The sequence below is a fragment of the Centroberyx affinis genome, unplaced genomic scaffold (genome assembly GCF_046629955.1).
Source record: "Centroberyx affinis isolate AG114_WGS23_722 - 3 ecotype Tasmania unplaced genomic scaffold, CSIRO-AGI_Caff_v1 ptg002023l_1, whole genome shotgun sequence".
Lineage (NCBI taxonomy): Eukaryota > Metazoa > Chordata > Actinopteri > Beryciformes > Berycidae > Centroberyx > Centroberyx affinis.
The window spans coordinates 78,758-97,156 of record NW_027280362.1 but is presented as its reverse complement, the minus strand read 5'-3'; the positions used below and the strand labels follow the sequence as shown (position 1 = coordinate 97,156).

The 18,399-nt window shown below is 40.2% G+C and overlaps 1 protein-coding gene across 2 annotated transcripts in view; it reads left to right on the top strand.

Annotated features, from left to right (window-relative positions):
* Window positions 1-18,399, top strand: part of ptprfa (protein tyrosine phosphatase receptor type Fa) — a 205,681-nt gene that overhangs the window by 137,312 nt on the left and 49,970 nt on the right. For both annotated transcript variants that reach the window (XM_071531031.1, XM_071531030.1), the window contains exons 14-18: window positions 3,307-3,424; window positions 4,919-5,500; window positions 7,419-7,516; window positions 9,786-10,042; window positions 11,978-12,059. In XM_071531031.1, the coding sequence (XP_071387132.1) occupies window positions 3,307-3,424; window positions 4,919-5,500; window positions 7,419-7,516; window positions 9,786-10,042; window positions 11,978-12,059 (1,137 nt within the window). The remainder of the gene's footprint in view (window positions 1-3,306; window positions 3,425-4,918; window positions 5,501-7,418; window positions 7,517-9,785; window positions 10,043-11,977; window positions 12,060-18,399) is intronic.

Sequence of the window (18,399 nt, the reverse complement as noted above, 5' to 3'; positions counted from 1 at the left end):
TCATGTTTTTTTTTTTACCACGTCATATGTCCCTAACAATACAGTAGCTGTTACCTTTAAGATTTTAAGGCTAAGGCTTCATGTCACTTGCTCTTATTTCATGCCAGTCTCAGTCTCATTGCCTCCGTTCTGAGAGGTGCGAGAAGCTCCTGATCAGCTAGCATCTAGCAAGTGCTAATTTGATAGCATTAATTGCACATAAACAGAAAAAAACTCAGTAACATTACGTCAGAGCTCACCATCGACCCCGATGATGGATGCAACTGTTGTCCAAGCATAGTTTTTGGGACGTTTATTCCCTGGTCCTTTCCTCAGCTCTATGGGACATGAATTGACTTCTGCTGACTTGCTGATCTTGTTGCTCACACTGAACACATGGTCAGCTATCAACATTCCTGTTTGTACTCCACATTCAATGAAGTATGAGTCAGAAGTGTCCCTGCTTTTGTGTCGCCTCAGTGGGAATGAATCAGCACAGTTTGATAGTTGTTAATGAGCTTTGGTAGTGGAGATGTCCCCAAGATTAGTGGAAACCCCCCACCCCCCCGGCGATGAAGGTTGACTAGTACGGGGAGGTGGAGGATACGAGCATTTGATGTGCAACCCAGAGGAAGTCGCTGCCGATCGATTGGCTCCCGTAAAGCCAGGCTTTCCCCTCGCAGGAGAGACGTCTCGTGTCTTAATGTAAAATGTTTCATCTGTTCCGTCCTTGGGAATTCATCCCCACATCCTCGCAGAATCCCTCTCCTGCTTCCTCTGCATTTGAAAAGGACACATGAAAGGCTGATTACAATTTTTCTCCTTCCAAATGCGAGAAACTCCCCGGCAACGCGAGCGAAAAGGAATACCGCCCGATTAAAATAATGAGCCTTTTAGAGAAGTTCAATAGCTTCAGATGAGTCACATTTCTCTCTCATCTTTCACCCCCTTTGCCCCGCAAGAGAAGACAGAGAAGGAGGGAAGCATCTTAACTCTCAGCTCCCTGGGACCCACCGGCATCCTGCTCTGTCATGTCTGCCATAATCAGGCTGCATTTTAATCAGCAGAAAAAGATGAAGATTTTTTATTTTTTAACATCACGTTATAAAGATATACGGGGCGAGCCATGAAATCCTAATTGGGAGTTTGGTTGGTTTCTGGAAGCTTTGGCTGTCTTGTAGGTCCTTGCTAATTTGCACTGTCAGCAAGCCCACAGCTGTAGGCATAGGCGGCTGGTCTGATAGGGGACATGGCACCCACTGGGTGTTCTCTGCTGGAACTATTACTCCCCCCGCCCCCATCCCCACCTCCAACCCCTGGCCTTTTCTCTCTCATCAGAAGCTTCGTCTCTTATTACTTACTCGTCTCCATTCGTCACTCAGCGGCCGCACTGGAAAGGGATCCTCTGCAGGCTGAGAGGAGGAAGGCCTTCTCCAAGCCATTTAATGGCCTCCTGGCAGCAGCTCACACACACTCTGTACATGCTGGTGCTTTTAACAAGGCCTTTTGAACAGAGGAGGAGCATGTATGAGCTTGTGTTCTCAGATGTGTGTGGGCAGAAATTTTCCTGAGGGGAGATATGAAGTTTGCTATGTGTCTGTCGGTCTGCTGTTTCTGCTACTCTTACTGTGTGTTCCTCTATGTATTTCTGTGTGTGTGTGTGTGTGTGTGTGTGTGTGTGTGTGTGTGTGTGCATGTGCGTGTATGTGGATTATGTCTCTGTGTATATTCTGTGTTGCTTACATTATATATTAACACAGACTGCTTGCCTACAGAATTACTTGAGTGTTCCTGTTTTGGCATGTTGTGGTAATTGTCTGGGCTTTTGTAGAGTTCAACACTGTTTTTAAGTTGTCTATATTAATATTAAAGGGATACCATGACATTATGAATTTTAGTTGGACATCCAAGGTTTCCAACTACTAACTGAAGCTATCGTTTTCCTGTTCCAAATACTGATATAATGGAGGAAGAAAATCGTCAACACCTTGAGTCGGTACTTAAAAGGAATATCCACCCGAAAACAGAATTCAGATATCGCTGTTGTCATGTGAAAACCTTATTATTTTGTTGATTTTCATGATTTACTGTAACCTCAGTTGAAGGATTAACATCTTGTCCTCGACCCTTTCAAACCATTGCGTAAACTCAAAATTGCATTGTCGTCAAGCTAAGAAGAAGGTTTGTTTTTCCTAGTTCCTGAAAAGTTGGCAGTCACATGACAGCAGCAATATGTTCCTATGATCTTGGGCACTTCATGGGCACTCCATATCTAGCCTAAATAACAACTCTCTCTCAAAGCGAGAGAGAAGCAGTGAGCAGGAGACTTTGTGCACACTGTGACGAAACCCATGGGAATTCTCCAGAGATTTGAGCCCGTCTGGTTTCGGCTCAAACAAATTCTATACCTGTAAGTAACTGTAATTGGGTTACTTCATAATCAAAGCACAGTTTCCACCCCATCAAGAGACACTTTCAGGAGCTCCGCCGCCTCAACTCAGACTTCGTTTGATCTCCTAGAAGTAAACCAGATAGGCTGCAGAAAGTGTCCCTCAATGACACCTCCTTCATCCCTCAAAGAACTGGAGGCTTTCCTTCTTGAAGAAAGCTCCAGTATCCCTCTACACACAGTTCAGCATGCAATTTGACAGCAGGACAAGGAGGACTGAAGCTGTTCTGAAGGCAAAAGGCGGCTCTACTCCTTATTAGGTTCTTATTTTTTCCATATTTTTAGGTCCACGCATTATTTTGTAGGAGCTCTAAGATCCAAGATCACAGGAGCTACATGGATTCTGTTTTAGGCTGGTATTCCCTTTTTAGGTACTTTACTGTAAATGGTATGTTCATGGCGGAGAAAATGCGGGGAAAGGCATCTATAGGGCACATCTATTCTAGATCTGCTCCCAAGAGCAGATATGCAACCAAATACTGCAATATTCTCTTCCTGTTCTCGGTCGATGAGGTCCAGGAGAAGTACCTCATAGAGTCTTTCCTCTAAATGCACTTCAGGTTTACGTCCATGACCCTCACTTGACTTTTTTTTTCCTCAAAAGAGCAGTTCTAATGCCTTGGGAGTGTTGGGAATGTGAAGCAGGCGCATGTTGTGTGCGCTTGACTTGCCTAATGTGCCTGAGTGCCCCGGTACAGTAAACCGGCTGACAGCACGCCGACTCAACTGAGGCTGTTGTCTGGAACCGGGATGTTGTTGCCCTTTTTTCTCTCCTTTCCCTCTCTCTCCCTCTCTCTTCCTGTTTCTGTTTCTCTCCCTCACCGTGTCTCTATCTCTTTTTGTGTTTCCCTCTCTCTCCATGTCTCTCCACCACCCAGGAGGCCATTATAACAGGTCTGCTTGCAGAGACCACCTACTCTGTGACCGTGGCTGCGTACACCACCAAGGGGGATGGAGCGCGCAGCAAGGCCAAGGTGGTCACCACAACAGGAGCAGGTGTGTGGTTATGTATATGTGTGTTTGTTAATGTGTGTCTCAAAAAAGAATCATTTTTGATAAATGTTGCAATTGCAGTCACAGTTGCAGTATGATAAACACTGGAGTCAAAAAATTTCAGCACAATAATAGAGCCGCTCCACCATGCACAAACGTTTTGTGTCTTAGGGTTAAACTTTTGCAAGTCTTTTTGGATCTTTGCATAAAGAGTTTTGCACATTAAAACGCCAAGGAAATTCAAATTTTAAACAAATCCTAATATTGTAATATCAGGATTTATTGTATTTATTATAAAGGACCAAGAGACAGCAGTTGTGTAAAAATGTGCTCAGGGCCACTAAAAACGAATTCAGGTTGTTGTTTTTGTATTATTTAGTTGAGGGAGTTTTTGAGACATCCAATCCTTGACATCACCTTGACAGTCTTCTCATACGTAACTAGGATTGTTTGAGAGATAAAGTTGCGTATTTGTACGGCTGTGTATTGTGTAATGTGGGCATAGCAGTGAAAAGAGATAATAACACTAACATAATATTATAGCCAAGCAGTGACATGTATAAAGAAAACAGTATTGGCCCAAGAACCGAGCCTTGAGGCACTCTATGCATACATTTAATCACCTATGGAAAATGGAAATTTTCTGTTTGACAGATAAGATTAGAACCACTCCAAGGTTAATAGTCTGCCGTTTGAGTGTTGGCTTTAATTGTTAAGATAATGGCGATCGTTTTTTAGGTAGTGCACATTTCAGAGTGTTGAATAGTACTGTTACAATGATGGCTGTTTGACTGTGCCAGCCCCTCTGTCCCAGAGGTGGAGCGCATTCAACTGCTGTAGTGCATATTTGAGATACTTGTAGTTTACTTGACTATTGCCACGTTGGGGAACTTTCTGCGCTACATAAAATATGAGACAAGCTCATGAAAATGCTCAACTGTCAAAGTATGAGCCGGGTAACAGCAAATGGAAGTGACGAGTGCCAGCATAAATGGACCATCGGTCCATTTAAGTGAATGTAATGCACTGGACTGAACGCTCCCAGGCACTGAAATAAAAGAACCTTATATAGAATGCAGACTTTTACTTTTGATACTAACAGCAAATACTATAAAGCTTTTCCTTGAATAGAATTATGAACTGAGAATACTTATATTTATTCAGAGTATTTCTATCTCTACTTAAAGAGTAACTAAACCCCAAACCCAAATTTGTGGTGCAGCCCTGACATCTAATGGTGAAAAGTAGGGTACTGAACTGGCCATCTTCTATTGGCTGATCTTTGGTGCCAGGTGGTGTCATCTCCTCTCCTTTAGAGTACAACAGGTGGTGACATCACCTGGCACCAAAGACCAGCCAATAGCAGATGGCCAGTTCAGTATACTACTTTTTACCATTAGATGTCAGGCTTCACCACAGATTTGGGTTTGGTATTTAGTTACTCTTTAAGTAAATTGTTTGTGTACGTCTTGCACCACTGATTTTCCCGTCCTCCAGTGCCTGCCAAGCCCACTATGACGATCAGCACCACCATAGGGAACACCGCCCTGATCCAGTGGCAGCCCCCTAAGGACATAGTGGGCGAGCACATGGGATACCAGCTGCAGTACAAGCGGGCCGAGGAGGAGGCTTTCACCGTCAAAGACTTCAAAAAGACCGACGACCACTTCACCGTCACCGGCCTGCACAAGGGCGCCGTCTACATCTTCAAGCTGTGCGCGAAAAACCGCGCGGGCAACGGGGAGGAGCACGTGAAGGAGGTCACCACGCCGGACGACATACCCAGCAGCTATCCCCAGAATCTGAGCGTGGTGGGCCTGACTACCACCTCCACCAAGCTGGCCTGGGAGCCGCCCCCTCTGGCCGAAAGGAACGGGAAGATCGTCCAGTACGTGGTGGTGTACCGAGACATCAACAGCCAGCACAACAACACCAACAGCACCGCCGAGACGCACATGACCATCCAGGGTTTACAGCCCGACACCACCTACGACATCCGGGTCCGAGCTTTCACCAGCAAGGGAGGGGGGCCCATCAGCCCCAGCATCCAGAGCAGGACCATGTCCACCTCCATGCCAGGTGAGACTGGTCTTGAAACTCCAGTGGGTGAGGAGGAGGCTTGAGCGATATCCCAAATTGTATATCGCGATACTGTCCCGCCAAAATATCACGATATATACAATGCTCAGGGTTTTGAGGCGAATGGCTATCATTAAGTTATTTAATGGGTTTTGGATTGGTTTCTGACCAAATGAATGAAGAGGGTTATGTGTGTTTGCCTGAACAAGTTTCCAAGTTCGTCTTATTTAGAATAAGGCCAATAGTCGGATTATTGCTGTCCATGTAAAAATAGTCATTGGTATTGATCAATAACCCTATCAGCCCCCCACAGATATATTATGGTCATTTTGTGATATCAGGCAGTAAAAAAAACTAATGAAAAAAATAAAATAAAATCAAAATTCATAGTATGTATACAGAACTACACACAGAGATATCCTAATCCACAAACTTGCAGCACACACAAACATGCTCAAAGCTATACACACATACACACACACACACACACACACACACACACACACACACACCTACACCGACACACCACAGAGCAGATGGCAGCAGAGAGGGGCAGATTGCAGCCTTGCTAGTGGAGACAGGTAGCGATACTGAGGCTGAGCCCATCCACCCTACCTCACTGGTCCTGGGCCGCTCGACAGCTCTTTCATGTTCCGATTACATCACACATATGGCTCATGTTGAAACGACCTCTGTTTAGCACCGTTATGCGTTTATAATCCCTCTGTGCAATCTGTAACACTGATTACTTACTGAGCATAATTTAAAATGTCTGGGTGGATGCTCTATATAAAGGAAAAGTGAAGATTTGGATATCAGTCAGTGATTTTTCATTAAGGAACAAAGGTTTTGAAGTTCTTACAGGTTAATGCATCAATAATTTAACACTGTGAAAGAATGAGGACTTTTACTTTTGATAGTTAAGTACAGTTTACTGCTAATACTTCTATTATTTTACTTAAGTAAACTTTTGAATGCTGACATTTACTTTTATTTAAGTATTTTTCTATTATGGTGTTGCTACTTTTACTTAAGGATTTGAGTACGTTTTCCACCACTGCTTGTTTCTGCTGTTGGAGCTCGAGGCTCCAGGAGTGGCCACAGGGAAAAACAAACATGGTATTGTGTGCAAGTGAAATAGACTTTCTGCCCTCATTTTGTTCAATTCAAGGACACACATATGGTTCTTTCATTATGGCTTATTCATACCTTCGTTTTCATTATTTTCTGTGCACAATTTAATAATTTGCAAGAACAAATTAATTAACACGTACCCACAATTTAATAAAGCCTGTGCTAGTTTCAAACCTGATTAGCCTCTAATTACTTGAATTTAGATGAGTGCATTGATTTTGGTTTAATTAACCTGATCTGTAGATGAATAAAAATAGATTTACTGTAGTTGCTACTGTATTTATATCTATATATCTTTATATGTATTTATATCACTTGGCATGCAACTCAAGTGCATTTTTTATATATTGTGCACACATGATAGCATGTTGTACACACGTTAATTCTTAAATAAAGAGCAAATGATTTCCATTGGACATGTAATCATGTTATTACATGTGATAACATGTGAAACACCTGAAAATGTTCCAAAACCACACATTTCCCTTGTCTAAAGCACATGTGTTCCACATATTGCCCATGTGATGTCATGTGTTTCACATGTGATTCCACATGGGAAACCACATGTGAAATTCATGTGTTTTTTCTGTAAGGTTATGGGCTTTAATCAGGATTGATTGAAACCCCACAGGCATGGTTTGAGTTTGGATATATTTTCAGGCCTGGGATCAGATTGTCAAACCTGAGTCGAGCTCTAACAGGGATGCAGGGGTCTTGTTAATGGTAATGATGAAGAAATCCACATAACAGCAACCCTATATAACTCATCTTCACTTTCCCTCAGAGTTCACAAAAAACTTTGGCGTGAAAGCCGTGATGAAAACCTCTGTCTTGCTGACGTGGGAAGTGCCAGAAACCTACAAATCTCAAGTGCCTTTCAAGGTAAGGCCAGCCTCTGCTTCCATGCTGACAGCCACTCAATTCTCAAGGGATATACCACTCAATTTAAGAATTTACAGATGTTATTCTGATAATCTAGGAAAGACTAATCAATGAACAATCATCTCTAGAAGGTGGAGACAAGAGAACCAAAACAAATATGATTTCATACACAAGTACTATCTCAAACTGCTTCCTAGACTATACTATACTATACTATACTATACTATACTATACTATACTATACTATACTATACTATACTATACTATACTATACTATAGTATACTATAAACAACATAGCTGCATAACCCCACTGACAGTGTTTGTCTAAACTTGTACATAAAAAGCACACTGTTATAGTAGTACTACTAATCCTGAGTTTTATGCAGAGTTTTACCTCAGTATTACATTACAAATTAGCGGAAACTATTCGTGCTTGTTTTTAACTAGAGGAGTTGGTAATGCTCGTTCAATCATGTACACTGAAATACAGTCCTAGAGCATAGGAATACATAACATATTAAAAACCTTAAATTATTCCCCTTTAAAGAGAAGATAGAGGTTTAAATAAACAAACTAAAGGTCAGATTTGATATTTTTCAGTTATGTTTTAAAGTAAATAAAATAAATTAAAGGCAATTACTTTGTCAGTGTATAGCTTTGGTAAAAGCAGGGTTGGAAAAACAACACCAGCAGCCAGACAATTACTGTTAGGTTTGTCTTCTTTTTTTTATTATTTTTTTTTTTATTTGACAGGGTGTCTTCAGAAAAAGTCTTTTAAAAAATCTCTAAAATGAAGGCCTTAAAAAGATTGAGGTCTTATTTTGTTTACTGTGTAATACCAGGTTTCTCTGCGCTGCATATCCACTTCCAGTCTAATCCAGAACAGGGTTAGTAGTGCAATATCCCTCCTAGCTGCTTTAGTAAACACAGTCGGGCTTCAAGTCCCTAAACAATTAATTTCCTGCAGTTCTTTTACTTCTTCTGCACATTTGTACGTTCACAACATTAATTTCAATCAGAAATAGACTGGTTTTGCCAGCTTTGCTTCTCTGTTTTGGTTTTTGAATTGGCCTTAAAATCAATTCCACCTTAACTAGGCATTACCTCGATACTTTAAACTAGATAGCAGTGAGTAAAAGAAAGCAGAATTTGTGGGTTGTAGGTTTTATTGTCGATGCTCGCCTAGTTGTTTTAGAAACAGAGTTGCAGAAGGAGCAACTCATTTGAGCAAAAGTCGAGTGGTTGCCTGGCATAATTGATACATACATATTGATTTATTTAATGTATGCATAGTTTATTTTATGTATTTATGTATTTACCTAAGCCAAGATACTTTAAAATACACAACATAAAACACACTTAAGGGAACTTTCCTCTCTAAAACTTTGGACTCTTTTCTCAACAGAGTAGCTACTTCATGAATCATCAGGAAAATCAATTCTCACCCTATTAAATTCGACTTGTAATGTTTTTTTTATGACTGGCTATTTTTTAGGGGGCCTGTCTCATGTCACTCATGCCTTTGGCACAGTGTAGCTCTGATTAGGTGTATATGACTTCTGCTTGATGAGATAAAGTGCAAAAGAAAAAGTGTATACCATGTATCAGCAACCCATTGATAACGAATGAATGGGACAAAACAAGAGTGGCAAGACAGGAGATGTAAAAACATTCATGTGTCACCCCACCTGTAATACTCAATAACTATAAAGCCCTAGTGACAAAAACTGAAGAGGAAAAACATGATATAACACATAGAAATTGACCACTATGGGTTGTTGAAGGCCAATACTTCGATACTGATATTTTTAGATTGAAGTTTCCAATAGCTATTTTATGCTGCCAATAAATAATATATTAATATTTGACCATTTTCATGATAATTTCCAAAAAATCCAAGTATTCAGTGTTTACCCCAGAACTGTATTCTTTTCAGGTTGGAAAAGCCTCTGAAACAGCATTTAGACAATGGGATACTAAAACTTTCCACAATAAGTATAAGAATATAAATAAGAATACATATTCATGTATGCTCGTTTGGAATCCACATAAAATGTCTCCAACCAGTGTAGTATTGATCAACTGTACACTAAATATGTAATCAGTTAACTGCTTCATATCCATCATATCAGAGGTGGACGACACTGACTGGACTAGATTTGATTTTTAGTGAAAGGACAGTATCGTCTGCATATCATCGTATTTGTCATGTTGGTCTAACCCTAATGAGAAGTTGACCACGGCCCCCTCCAACCCCTGCGTGTGCAGATCCTGTACAACCAGCAAAGTGTGGAGGTACAAGGCAACCTGAAGAGGAAGCTGATCACACAGTTGCAGCCTGATACAGATTACTCCTTTGTGTTGATGAGTCGGGGGAATAGCGCCGGCGGCCTCCAGCAGCAGGTTTCCATCCGAACTGCTCCAGACCTGCTGAAGACCAAACCAGCTCAGTACCAGCATGACCCGGAGGAAGGCGGAAAACTCACCATCAGCCTGCCCAGGGTCCCCCCGGCCACTCCAGTCAGGTACTGTGGTCTCACTGAAAAAACAAGGGGGATTTTATACATTTTTTATAGGAATATGTCACCCGAACTGTGTTCAGTGCTATTTCATATATAGAATAAGGTTCTGTGTGAAAAATTCAAATCCAAATCTCAAGGCACACCTACATATGGGTGTAGTCATAATTTCACAGAATGTTATTATTAAGACACACGCACACACACGCACACACACACACACACACACACACGTCTATGAGGGGTCAATAAGCAGGATTTGCCAAATCAAATCTTGTTGATGTGAATTCAGAAATTAAAAACACAAACAAAAATAAAAAAAACAAGTGCAATTGCAAGGATAGCACAAATATGGTATGGTATGTGCAACTAAAATAGGCATCTTATGAAGAAAGTGATGCAATATCATTAACAGCAACTATGGCATTTTATGTGCAACTAAACATAGTACAAAACATCAATAACTGTATTTGCTAGCTGAAGTCTTTTTACAAATGAAAAAGTACTAGCTAGTCAAAATTTTTTGACTAGCTTTTTTTTTTTTACATATACTGTATATATACAGTATATATTGTATATATACATCGTAAATTGAACAGCCTTTTTTTAGGCATTCCAAACAAACCAAACAATTTTAAATAAATTTCAAATAAAGTAATGACAGAAGCAACTTCTCTCTTGGCAGTTACAGTAGAACAAATTACAACTCTCATATATTTCAGGTGAAATGCCCCTTTAATGCTGTATACTGTTGTGCCAACATTTAAGTGATGCCATGTTTTTAGTAAAGTGTAGTCTAAATTAGTAAAAAAAAAACCAAAAAAAACAGTTCCATGTGTATTCTGAAATAAAGCTTCCACGCTTGTGGTGGAAATGAAGTTACTACATTCTGGCTGTTTTCTACATCATGCATTCACTGTATGTCCAATGTGGAGCTGCTTTTCCCACCGTATACAACCTCACCACCAAGGCACAGAGGCTGAGCCTGGTAGAGACACACAGACACACACACACACACACACACACACACACACACTCACACACACACACGCACAATGTGTTTCGTGTTAAATCAATAGCTCAGACACAAGCTTGTCTGCTAGGGGCTATTCGACAGGGATTTCAAGCCCTTTTTATTTACTTCTCGTCTTGTTCTAGTCAGTTCATAACCAGCCTGTTATCTGCTGTGAGCTCTCAGGCAGCAGCAGAGAGCTCTATTAGGTCAGAGTGGTGTTGGATACTAACAAAAACTCCAGTCCCACAATGCAACAACACCATGATTACACTCCATAACCGCATCGCTGTATTAACACTAGCCCCACTGTAGCTCCAAGCTCTCTACGGATACCAGAAAGCAATTTATTTAAGAGTTGAGTTTTAAAACCACAATTAATAAGCAACGAGAAGCCCGGTGCAAAGGCTGCAATTTAGTAGGAGGCCCTTTTTTATTACTATTACCCAGCTCGGTCAGGCAGTCAGGCACTGCGAATTACTTGGACTTAATTGTGTTTCAAGTGTTTGTTTCTCTGAAGAAACCGCCCACAAGTCAGCTATAATAAGCACAGCCAGTAGGGGTGATAACCAAAAAAAAAAAAAAAAAAAAGTAACACAATCAGTATTTGAATGCCCTGCCTAGACCTTTTCATCACACAGTGAATTAAAGTCTGAGTACACGCCAGTCCCAGAGCCAGACTTATCCCATTGGTGTTAGTTTAGGAGAGTGGAAGTGGGGACATGAATGTAAAATGGTTCCGGAGAAATATTAAGTGAAATCCCTGTCGGCTCTGTCCAGCTACCAACGAGATGAGACACGGCATTTAACTCACATTACAGCAGTGTCTGTATGTGTGTGTGTGTGTGTCACGCGCTCACGTATGTGCATGCGGTGTATGTGTGTATGTGTGGGTGTGTAATACAGTTGTGTTTCTGTGGTTGATGCAGGTGGTACTATATAGTGGTGGTTCCTGTCACGCCAGCTTCTCTGAGGAGGTGGGAGAACCCTGAAGACATGGACATAGATGAGGTGAGTGGATGTGTGTGTGTGTGTGTGTGTGTGTGTGTGTGCCTGTTGTATCACAGTACTTAACTAATCTTTAGTATCAATCTAATTTTCAGTACTCGCACTTGCAGCAGGTTGACACACAGTAGATACATGGAGATTAAGACGGGATGGGACGATATATTGAAATTCAATATATTTTGAGAGATTTGGAAATTGCACAATAATGCTGGGAAAAAGTATGGAAAAATATTCTTGTGGGCCCCTCCCACCGATGATGTGTGGTTGAATTAGATCCAATCCACCACTCCTCCAGAGGACTCGCTGCAGTAAGTTCTGGTGTACACCTTCCTGAAATTGAACCTACACTTACACACATATTTCCTAATCCCTAGCTGCCCCTAACTGCCCAAACTTGTGCCTACTTAATAATAAATCGCTCCTGAATTATTAACCTTTACATATGAAGCCAATTTGATGTTTAATCCTCTCTCTCCTCACATTCAAAGAATTCATTTCTGGTTGCTGCTGCCAGGGACTTAGGGACTGGCCAGGGTTAAGCTGCCAAGGAAATATCCCATGGTCAAGACCAGCTGTGCATCCTGACAGTGTGTCTGAGAGAGGACATGTGGGGTCTTAACCTAGCCACTGGTAGTAGTAACTAGTTCTGATAATCCTAATCCTAGATGCCTCCATATTCCAAAATTCTTTCCATCTGAGCTTCTTCCTCTCTACACGTTCCCAGTACATCTCTTGGTTAGCTTCAGAAGCTGCTTGTACTCCTTGCTATTTGCTCCTAGCGATGTATTTTCCCCACTACTAGCTTCCTCTTTTCTTTTCTTTTTAATTTCAAGTTTTTTATTGACTTTATACAAAATACAACAACAAAAAACAAACAAAAAAAAAACAAAAAAAGAACAGGCAGGTAGCCAAACATACATTGATATAAGCAAGGCAATTATTTGGTTACGATGATGTAGTGGGCATTAGAACATGGTAACAATTACAGATGTACAGTACCAAACCATCGGATTCTTGTCAAGGTTAAGTTGCTCCCTTCGGACATATACCCACTAAAACCATATCATTTTTCCAGTTCAATCTTCCCAGCATCTTTTCACATGCAACAATTTCCATAATTTGTTCCCTCCACATTTTCATTGTAGGAGTTTGATGTTCATGTTCAACATCTAAGAATCAGCCGAGCACAGGTTATTAAGCCAGTTGTTAATACTCTAAATGCAAATTTACTCAACTGTGGCACTACACAGCTTCCTCTTTTCTGACTCTATTATGTTTAGGGTTGACCCCATTCAACATTTAACATCTTTAAAAACATAATTAACTTTATTTTTTCAACTTGATACTTGATGACTTTTCCTAATTTCATGGGGAAAACAGGTAAACATAAAATTGAACACGATGATATGTTTTCAAGCTCCTGTACACACTTTGTATGCAATTGTGTTGTTTGGGGTCAAATAACCTTAGAAAACCAGAGAAAACATAGTAGTTTTACACATATTTTTTTTCTCTTTGTTTTGACTGCTGCTGAGGGAATGTTCCCATGCAATTTTTGATCGTTAAAAAACGTTCCCATGCTTTATGCCCCTAACATAAAACGTGCAGTTTTATCAAGTTTTTATAGTTTTATCTTACCTGAAGATTTTCTGCCAACGAGGTCCTGTCTCAGCTCTCTGAAAAACTATTTTGGAGACTCATTTTCTTTTTATTTGTGTTTTTTCATTATTGTTACTTGCTGATGTTCTGAAGTGGTGGGTAACACTTTCAATTACAATTATTTTTTTGTAGGTTTAAATTGCTTGGGTCAATTTGACCCCAAACATAAAAGATGTCATTATAGGAGGGCTAATGGTGTTGCTTTGGTCCATGCAGGTTTGACTGTTCAAAAACCAAGGCCTCACGACTTTCCCCATAACATCCCTGTGTCTAAGTTCTGATTATGCTTCCTGAACTGCTTCTGTAGGGGTCCATTTGTGCCCAGTCACTGGAGTAGGCACTACATTACTGTCGTATCTTTACACTCTGTTAGCGTCAACTCCAGTCTTACTTTGGTGCATTTGAATTGCTCTGTTAGGCTAGAAAGAGATAACTGCAGCCTTCCCTTCCCATGTGTCCCTCAATGTCCTCCATAAGATATCAAGGGACTCCAGGCCTTTTTTTTTAATGTAGGAGCTGATCATTCCCTGTGACTTCTCTATAATATGTAAGGAGCATCGCCCAGAAGTGTAGACACCAGAACTAGCTTGCCTGGTAACACTAACCTCTCTGTGAACTCTAAAATACAAGCCCCGTCCTTTTTTGCAGGTTTGTCTTAATTAATATGGAATGTTGGGCGTTTCTAGCAGAGAGTGCAAACTTTTGGGACGAGGGTATGCAAATATGTTACAACTAATGTGGTTTACCAAGACTGAAAGTCATTGCGGGAAAGGTACTGTGTGTAATGTAATACATAGGTAGTAGGTATTAATTAGCAGGTATTAATCAGACATCCATTCAGAGATGGCAGCGCTGATAGCAGGGAGACGGCGGCTGCAGCAAAATCAGAGAATTCACAACTGTGTAAATATTTTTGAAATGCCAGAAGCATTAATAATATAAACATATCGACTTGTAAACCAATGCAATTTTAGAGCTTTTGGAATAAGGAAGGGATTATTTACAGCCAGTCACCCATGCAGTGTGTGCCAGCATTTACATATAATTCAGTGTTTGATTGTTATTGATCAATTTATATATACATTTAAAAACATTCTATACATTGGTTAATTAAATTCACATTTAAATTATACATTTAATAAAACTGTTACTAAAAACTCAATCAAATGTTCATTGAATTGAAAAAGGCTTTTAAGTTGAACTTTTAATCATTCCATTTCCGTTCAAGCTCTCCATGGTGAAAGCACTCCAAACACACAAAAGCCTCAATTAAATATGATTGTTTGCACCTGTTGTCATCCACGCAATTATTCTTAGTTGTTCACCCCCAATGGTAGAATTTACCACACGTGCTATCTGCTCCATTGCAAATGCAATTTAGCAAGTCTTATTTGGGATTTTAATAAAGGCCCTCATCCAATCTTTACCCTGAAGTGCTCTTTGGAAGTCAGCCTCCAGTTATACTATCTTACTAAACGGTAACACTTTAAGTGTTCACTAACTACTGTTAACTAATACATTTACTAACATGAATTAAACATGAATAACAACATTAACACAGATTAGTTAATGTTAAATGCACATGAACAACTGCATTAATTCATGTTATACATACTTTTTTAAACAGCAACAACTTTAGACTTTACAACAGGTAAACAAAATTACATGAATAACACACTAATCACGTTAGGTAATGCTTGTTGTGACTTGTTCACTTTAGTTAATGTCAGGAACAAACATGTAGAACAACACTTAATGCAGTTGTTTATTTTCCATTTAATATGAATTCATCTATGTTAATGTTGTTATTCATGCTTAATTCATGTTAGTAAACACATAAGTTAACATTATTAACAAATGTGTAACAACATTAATTAATGCAGTTCATCTGCAGTTAACATTAACTAATCTTTGTTAATGTTGTTCATGCTTAATTCATGTTAGTAAATGTATTAGTTAACATTAGTTAATGAACTCTTAATGTAAAGTGTTACCTACTAAACTTTTGATGTATAACTGTATGCTTTACACTATCGACTGATAACTATATCATTTAGTGATTAATTCTAATTGACATTGACAAAAAGGAAAGGGAAAGAGAGAAGAGAACACAACACAGAGAGGTATGAAGACAAGATACATACAGTAATAGTAACTAGTGTCTGGGGAGCTGCATCAGAATTGTTCCTTTAATCACAAAAGAACATCTTATTGCCAGGAAGCGTTTGAAGTTTTGATCCAATGATTCACTCAGACTGCAAAACAAGACAACCACTCCTCAGATACACAAATAAAATCAACAAAAAGCGACACGCAGTCACCACATCAATCTATGCTGGCTTTTAACTGAAATAACAAATCGATAATGATGATACCTCTCATCGTTATGAAGAGACACGGTTTTATTCTTATTCTACAGTAGCCGAGCGACTGTGTATGAAGCAGTTATCCCAGATCCAGCAAAAATGTTTTACTCTTAATTTCAGGTATGCTTCTTAGCATTCAGCATTTTTCCTTTGTGTGGGCTAATGCACCATCTTGTGCTTTTATGGGAGGTGTGCTTTCTTCCCTCAGTGCATTGTTATCTGCAGAAAGGAGCTCCAACAAACTAAATGTGCAGTCTTTTCGATATCAAAACCCGCCGAGGGCGTTAAATAAATATACCTGAATCGGAAGCATCCGTGAAATCTGTTTTCCTTTTGTTCCCGTTTCCCAGAGGGCCAAATCTCGGAAGTGTTTGCCAATTGGTTGTTAAACTAAGTCGCTTTTCTGTACAAAATGGTTTTGTTTGAGCTGTCGAGGAAAACGGAACAAAGATCAAGGTTGCGGATGCGGTTTATGTTTGACTGAACTTTCTCCATCGGTGACGACTAGGTGCTTAATATTTTTCCCTGTGCGCCGGTGTCACCTTGAACATTGACGGGTGTCTGACTCAAAGGCAATATGAATGGGAGGTAGGAAGCAGGTGGTTGAGAACGACGTCTCAAACACACACACACACACACACACACACAGAAACAATAGGCACAGCTGAGCTTCTCTAATGAAGCCATGACCCTCTGTACTGCCTCTGAAGGTCACATCAGGCTAGCTACATTCCACTTCCACATACTGTAGAGCATGAAACTTGTTCCTGGAGAAAAAGCTTCTCCCTGACCATAAACTCTCCAATATCTCCCAGCATGCTTCTATCCTAGCAAACAGTATAAAGGTTTAGTCAGTATTGGTGAAGCTACTCTGAAAGTTTTACAAGCAACCAGTTATTTCACACCAGGAAAAAACTGAACTGCAACGAAGCTTCCCTCAACAGAAATATAGTTTAGTTAACTGAAGGTGCTTATAAGTGGAAACTTGGTTAAAGCTAGTCTTAAGCTTGCCCCATTGGTTTCAATAGCCACCTGTGCAGTATGGCCAAGGCAAATTGTTTATTGCAGTCCACACAAGCTCACTACTATAAATGGCGCGCTTAAAAATAGGAAGATGTGCACAGTGCTACAGGGCTCTAGGGTTGCCGCCAGCATGACCCCAAAAAGGAGGACAGCTCTGTGGGGCAGGTGGAGTAACCAACACAGCTACAGCTGCAGCTGGTGTGTGTGTATAGACCATAAACCGTAGAGAAATACCTATATGCACCAATGTGACTGCTGTATGCACACACACAAAGCCCAAAACTGATGAGAGGTGATGCTGAAAACAAATAAAAGAAAGGGAATGGCTGAAAATATTATGAGATCATTTTGTCTTTATGGTAGTGAAGTCTAGAGCCCCTTATTATAGTTCAACTACTAAACCTCACTAATCAATACGTATATTATGAAGTATCAAGCCAGTTGGCACCTTTTAGACCACTGAAACGCAAGATTTGTATTTGATGTATGTTTAAGCCAATAATGCACAAGGAGACAATATTTGGGTACTTGAATTGGATGTTTTGATTCTGTATCAGAAATGGTGGACAAATAGTTGCTTTAATTTATAGATTGCAAATTTGAGTAAGGATATAAAGTATGGTTTCTTGAGTGAGCTGAAAACAGATGCTCACTTAGCCAAAAAAACTGCCGGTCTTTGGCTTCTCTGCCCGGTCCTTGCTAGAGTTAAAGAAACAATTAGCCAACCTCTCCACATCACCTCAGCTGCTAAAGTTGGATGGTCCTTTTGAAAGTAGGCTCACTCATTCCTCTGTTTTTGTTATTCTGAATAAAACTACACAGAACTACAGTCTACCAGTCCTCCCCCAAGTTTGCCCCCAAAAAAGACCACATGCAGCAGACGGACTTAAAAACACTGTCCAAATTTGAATTTAGTCGAACTGCTGGTTTAATTACATATAGTGAAACTACTCTCCAACACTGTATGTAATGATTGTACACTGTGTGTTCTTTGTGCGTCAGTCAGTACAGTGTGTGTACTAACAGAGTTAGGGGGTGAATTCACGCTGTGTGCACTGGAGCTACTGTAAGGCTTTGGATATGAGTGTCCTTGGGGTGGCAGGGTGACCTAGTGGTCAGAGACAGCAGCTTTCAGCCAGAAAACCTGGGTTCAAGAAACAGAACTTGAATTGATAGAACTGTCCTTCCCCTGTTTGCTATGGTAATTTGGCTAGTACAGCATAAAATGCAGATTATGGAATTTTAAGGGTTAGTTGCTATGGTGACAATGCAAGTCTGGGCACTAAGGATGTAAA